The sequence below is a fragment of the Condylura cristata genome, unplaced genomic scaffold, assembly GCF_000260355.1.
Source record: "Condylura cristata isolate star-nosed mole 26May11 unplaced genomic scaffold, ConCri1.0 scaffold00007, whole genome shotgun sequence".
Lineage (NCBI taxonomy): Eukaryota > Metazoa > Chordata > Mammalia > Eulipotyphla > Talpidae > Condylura > Condylura cristata.
In genome coordinates this window covers 55563985-55570488 of record NW_004567108.1, presented here as the reverse complement: position 1 = coordinate 55570488, position 6504 = coordinate 55563985, and the positions used below count along the sequence as shown (strand labels likewise).

Sequence of the window (6504 nt, the reverse complement as noted above, 5' to 3'; positions counted from 1 at the left end):
GGCTGGCTTGCAGTGCTGCGTCCTAACCCACTGGGCCACCAGGGAGGACCAGGGAACACTCTTAAGAAACTTTGTTTACTGTGGGAAATTTCAGAACATTGGACTTAGAAGACACTGTGTACTGCGCTTTGTGTGGCTAGGACTGGGCACCTGCTAGGTATAGACACTATCACAGTGGTTCTCAGTGTGTGTGTGTGGTGTGGTGTATGTTCCTGGCCTTGAGTGTTAAAGATCAAGGATGTCTCCTAACTTCCCCTAATGCCCAGGGCAGCTCCCACCAACAAAGAATGACCAGACACTAAAGGTCACAGGTTGAGAAACTCTGCTATACTTATTTGTATACTTATTTGACCACAAAATTATTTTTTCTTGAAGTGTTTTGCAGCACTTCAAGCAAATAGTGAAAAAGATGTGCAAAAACTTGCCCTAAATTTATCCACAATGTTTTATTTTCAAGGTGTGACATTCCTTTGACCTCCACATGACCCTGCCATTGGACCGACTTCTGTGCAATTCTCCTGAATTGGCTTGACACCATATTATCTTTGTTTTCTCCTTAAATTTCTTCCCAGTTTTCTCAGTAAGACTTGAAACCATCTTTAATTGCTACATCTTGTGAATTCACAGATCCTTTTGTCTGTCCCTCCTTACATGAGACCTTGATTGTTCTTTTCTGACTACAAAAATAAGTTCCAAATTTCACTTCTTGCTTTCCTTGGGTAAGGAAGTGTTTGTGAATTTTTGAGCATTAAATAATCCCCAGGAATCAAGTTCTAAATTATAATAGATATGCTTTCATGCATATGACTCACCCTCTGAACTAGGAATATTCTTTGAGTCTTGACAGCATAGCATGTAAGGAACGAAAGTACAGAATGATATTGCTCAAAGTTTCTATGCATTAAAGCCTATATTATATCATATCAAATATGCTCAGTGATTTTGTTGATTTAGGTTGGGCAAACTTACATGTGCATCCAGTCATGAATAAAAAAACTATTCTGGCAGGCACTTTTGGAGAGCTACCTATAAACCCTAAAACTTACTGCTCTATGACAAAGACAAGTGCCTGCACATATTGAAGCACTGTATTTATTTATTAAAGATTTATTTTATTTATTTATGCATACAGGAGCTGGGGTCTAGGCCAGAGGTATGGGGGAGGGGTGAAAGGATTCACCAGACACAGGGTGGGGAGCAGAACAGGCAGATCTACTGAAATGTACTGCTGAGGAGATCAGGGGGCAAGATAGGCAAGTTCTGTTGAGCCATGTGAGTCAGGTTCCTGATGGTGATAGGACTCTTGCTACAGTGGCTGCTGATAGCTTCTTAGTGCTAAGACTTAACCCCTTGTGCCACCAGGGAGGCCCAAGAGAACCATGCAAACATCTGCTCAGATTAGTAAATTGAATCAAGAAGGAAACTTATTCCTTGACTCAAATAGAGACTCCTTTGGTTAAAAAAGTCACTTAAACACTAAACTGAGGACATTTGTTGCCTTTCTTAAATTACAGATGTTTTCTCAGAACTCCACTTCTAAACAGTCCAACCAGCTGTAGCGAAGGCCTATGTAAATTGATAAGATGCATCTGGCTTCAACACATGAAGAAGAGGGGCAGGCACTTTGTGTCTCCAGAGAAACTGGTTGGTGTGGGAGCTGAGTCTCAGAACCACTTGCTCTGTGTATGAGTGCCAAGTTAATCCCCAGCAGGGAGAGACAGAGAGGCGGGCTGACTGCTGGGCTTTTCTTGCTGTTGAAAATTCACCAGGCACTGAACAGAAATTTTTCTCCTCTCTTCCTGGATATCTTCTTAAACATGAAGGTAAGATAATAATTTTATTATTATTGTAAAGCTAGCATAAAAAAGAGTGAAACTTAACTGAGAGAAACCAAATAAGGGAAAGACATGGGAAGATAGAAAAGAGAAAGATCAGGGAGGGACTTAAAAAATTCCATACTTAAATATATCACAGTTCAACCAAAGTGAATTCCTTTTCTTGTCTCGCAGTGAACTTAGTGGTTCAGAGGTCTGGGAATTTGGGTTGGAACATTCATGAAAGCCTTAAGGAAATCATAAAGAAAGATAATAGTACTATTGTTATTTCTTCAGGAAAATTTTCCATTAGCATAATTTTATGTGATTTGAAGTCACATAGTGAGCCCTTACTCTCCCTAACTGCCTCCTCATGATTTGATTTATCTAAGAGTGTTATAGAAAAGTGGATTTGGACCTTTGGAACTTTAAACTCTGGAATCCTGGATGAAAGGATCAGGATTGTGAGAGAAAATATAAGGAAATGGAATGAATGTAAAAAGACTTACTAAGTAATCACAGTGACTAAAAGTAAAATGGCCAAATGTCAAAATAAAAAAATTATTATTCAACCAAAGACAAGGCCAAAGAATAAACAAAATCATCAATTAGCCTTCTGGATTGCAAAAATAAATGGAAATAGCTACTATAATTTTATTATTGCAAATTTTGTTATTAAGGGTAAAATTTGCATTATAATGCTGGGACAACAACTTCTCAAATCTGTCAGCTGCTGTATTGTTTCTGGGGTCACTATGCTGTCCATTTATAATACTGAATCCCCACTCACTTTTAAATGGAGTTCACAAAGGAACAGATTTTTTCTGTATTGTTTGTTTGTTTATTAAGGAATATTGATTTACAACCCTGTATAGGTTCACAACTCCTCAGATGTGGGTTACCACACCACATCCCCCACCAAATCACTCATAATCCTCCACCAGAGAATATTGGGTCCCAGCACCCTGTTATCCCCATCACCAATGGACTACTATTCACAATTCATGAAATGAAATTGTGGCATTTGTGACAACATGCATCATGCATGGAACTGGAGGGGACTGTGTTGAGTGAAGTAATTATTGAGAAAGACAAACACTAGAGTTCCAGGTCTTGATTAATTCATGCATTCATACATTTAAACAATTAAAATTTAAACACAAATCACAACCTTAAATTGTTTTATGGTACACTAGAATATCAGTAACCCTACACCACAAGAATGAATGTGATATCTATTACTTTGCCTTGTATTTTTTTTAAAGATTTACTTTTATTTATTTATGTGTATAAGAGCTGGGGTGTAGGCCAGAGGTGCTGGGGTGTAGGCCAGAGGTGCAGGGGTGAGAGAATTTCACCAGAGGCAGAGTGGGGAGCAGAACAAGAGAATCTACTGAAATACACTACTAAGGGGAAGCAGCAGGTGAGACAGGAGAGGTCTGCTGCACCATGTGGGTCAGCTCCCTGGCCAGGGATTGAACTCATGTCGCAGTGGTTGGTGATAGCTTAAAAGTACTAAGACTTTAACCCCTGCACCACCAGAGGTGGGTGGGATGGTTTGCTTTGTATTTTAAATTAAAGTTTTTGAACATTTGTTAGCTAAAAAGGGCTTCTTTTCCCAAAATCATCTAGCTTATATATTTTCTGCTACTATTTATATTAACAATCAACGATTTCCCGATTTCCCTAGTTATTTCATGATGAGACATTTTAATAATTGGTTTGTGTTTTCAAATGTGTTCACTATTATTTATTGTTGTGATATTTTGCTTTTGTGATAAACATGTTTTTATCATCCAATTGGCTCATAAAATATTAAAGATTTAGTGCTTTTCAGAATACAGAGTTCTCACCTATACTTGAAAATAGATATTTATGTTTTTTGTGCTTTTTGGAGAAGGGAAACTTGGAAATTATCTAGTCTATTAAGATACCCAGCTGCTTCTGGTTGTCTTTATAGATTTGAGTGTAGGAGCTGAAGGAAACAGGTGTATATTAGACTTTTATTTAAAGTGGAAACTTAGGGGACAAGGATCTAGCCTTTTCTGTGGTTCTTTAATTCTTTAAATTCCCGAATCAAAAATCCTGACATGTACAGATGTAGTCATTTTTACTTCACTAAAGATATTCAAACTAAACTATGTTGTTTTCTTCTACCCAGGCAATAAGCTTATTCATCCTGGCAGGATTTATAGGAAAGTTTGAAATATTTTCAAGGTAAACTATTTTTTTTTTATTGTGTGTGGGTATCATTAAAAGTTATTTCTCCTATTTTTAGGAAATTCTTTAGAATGGTCTGATTTTTCACACTGTAATCTGAGCATATTTATCCCTCCAACAACCCTTTCATCTTTCCACTTAAAAAAAAAAGGCAAAATATGTCTAATTCTTGTGTTTGTCTTTATTTTGTTTTGGTCTCTGTTTTCTACTTATCCCAGCACTAAGCTTTTACCTGTAATTCAGAGAATGTTCTAACACATCTTAGGACAGAAAGTGCTTTTTAAATGTCCTCACAAAACTTTGTTCGGATTTCAAAAGTTGAGTTTTTTTAAGGAAATTATTTTATGGCCTTGAGACCTAAGAAAAAGCCATATCACTTACCCATGGCGTGTGACCATTTCTCTTTTTGATGGGACACAAACAGGTCAGTTTATTTTTATTTATTTATTTATTTTTAAAGATTTATTTATTTTAGTCATACAGAACTGGGGTACAGGCCAGAGATGCGGAGGATGAGAGAATTCACCAGGGACAGAGTGGGGAGCAGAACAGGCAGATCAACAAAGTACACTGCTGAGGGGAGCAGCGGACGGGTCAGGAGAGGTCTGCTATGCCATGTGGTCACCTCCGGGGCAGGCCGGGATCGAATTATGTGGAAGTGGCTTGAGCTTCTTAGTGCAGTGCTTTAACCCGCTGCACCACCAGGGAGGGCCAGGTCAGTTTATTTTATGAAATTATCAAAATATATGTTAGGACCTGTACTCGTGACTGGAGATACCAAAAGGAGCAGGACATTTCTGAGAATCCACTGTGTGTGATACGGGCCTTGAAATGGCTGATTTCAGTCCAATGTGATAAGGGTTCTTTGAGAGGACTGTGCAGTGTGAGAACAGCATAGGAGAAAAAGGCCCTTCCGAAGCCTCCGTGTTTCCTAAACCTGACTGTTCCTGGAACACAAAATAATACCAATAACATGGCCCTCCCTGATGGCCCAACGCATAAGGACACAGCACTGCAAGCTGGCCACAGCCTCTTCAGTGTGAGTTTGATCTCCCTCTCCACAGATGATCCACATGGCGCGGAAGACCACTCCTGACCTGCCCGCTGCTGCCCTCAGCAGTGTACTTCGCTGATCTGCCTGTTCTGCTCCCCACTCTGTCTCTGGTGAATCCTTTCACCGCCCCTGCACCTCTGGCCTGCACCCCAGTTCTGTATACATAAATTAATAAATCTTTTAAAAAATAATAATACCAATAGCACAAAATTTAAATTGTTTAAGGGTCAAAAGTCCTAAGGCAGTTGGATGATTGGTGCCAATTCAAGACTACAGGTTTGTAAATTTGGCTCCAGAAAAGGCCCAGAGACACACAGGCTGCGGGTTGGACTTCCTACTTTCAAAAGGTTCAAGGTCAGTGCCAATTCCATTAATTCAAGGTGTCTGCCAGGTGAGTAATGGGCTTGAAATGCAGCCTATAGAGGCCTTGTTCCTTCACCCTTTGTAGGGGTATAAGTGGGCTTTCTGAGTCTCTTAGATCCAAGTTATGTGACCTCTGACATATTCCGAGTCAAGCACTGTGTGAGTGTCAGCTCTCCATTGTCTGCATATGTTTTATTTGGGTGGAATTGTTTTGGCACCAATTGTGCCTGGTTGGGTGGAATGTGTTGGAACATTTAAAAGTATAGGCCTGTCCGTTAGCCTCTGTCAGTTTAGTTTCCCACTTCTAAGGTCTTTTAATGATTCTTCTCTCCCTTAAGAATTGCTGTATAACTTCAATTCATCCTTCAGAATTCCGTTTAAGATATTAATACATCCTCCAATGTATTTTCTCACTTATCTTCCTGATTCTGAACACACCTTTATCTGTATTTCCATTACACATCATACCGTACATGTTTCTGGTAGGAAATGGATCAAATTAGATACATTATAGTGTGGGACTATGATTACACCATTATATTTTGATGACTTGTGATTGTATCACTCAATATGATTATTTATACATTTGTGTCTTCGTCCTCCCACTATTAATCCACAGCCCTAAATATCTGAATAGCTCCTGGTGTTAGTTTCTAAAAATCATGGTCCAGCTCATATATATGTTTTATGTTTGGGATACTCCTGATGCTTTTTAGAAAAAAAAATGTGAAGGTATTTTGAACTATATTTAACTATTCTTTGTGTTCCTCTCTTTTATTTTTCTACTTGCTGTCTAATGACAATTTGATAGTGCCTCTTCTCCAATCAATTGCCAGTGGAATTCCTATGGCCCTTGGTCAGAATGCAGTGGCTGCACCAACACTCAGGTGGGATCACGTCAAAACTTTGTTATTTTTTTTTTTTAAATTTATTTATTTGTACATACAGAACTGGGGTACAGGCCAGAGACTCAGGGGCAGTGAGAGACTTCACCAGAGACAGAGTGGGGAGCAGAACAGGCAGATCAACGAAGTACACTGCTGAGGGGAGCAG

General features: G+C 39.0%; 1 protein-coding gene across 3 annotated transcripts in view; it reads left to right on the top strand.

The window, feature by feature from the left end:
* The first annotated feature begins 1732 nt into the window (after window positions 1-1732).
* Window positions 1733-6504, top strand: part of C7 (complement component 7) — a 46466-nt gene continuing 41694 nt past the window's right edge. For all 3 annotated transcript variants that reach the window (XM_012721969.1, XM_004678475.2, XM_012721968.1), the window contains exons 1-3: window positions 1733-1823; window positions 3976-4031; window positions 6263-6338. In XM_012721969.1, coding sequence (XP_012577423.1) covers window positions 1818-1823; window positions 3976-4031; window positions 6263-6338 — 138 coding nt within the window. In that variant the 5' untranslated portion in view covers window positions 1733-1817. The remainder of the gene's footprint in view (window positions 1824-3975; window positions 4032-6262; window positions 6339-6504) is intronic.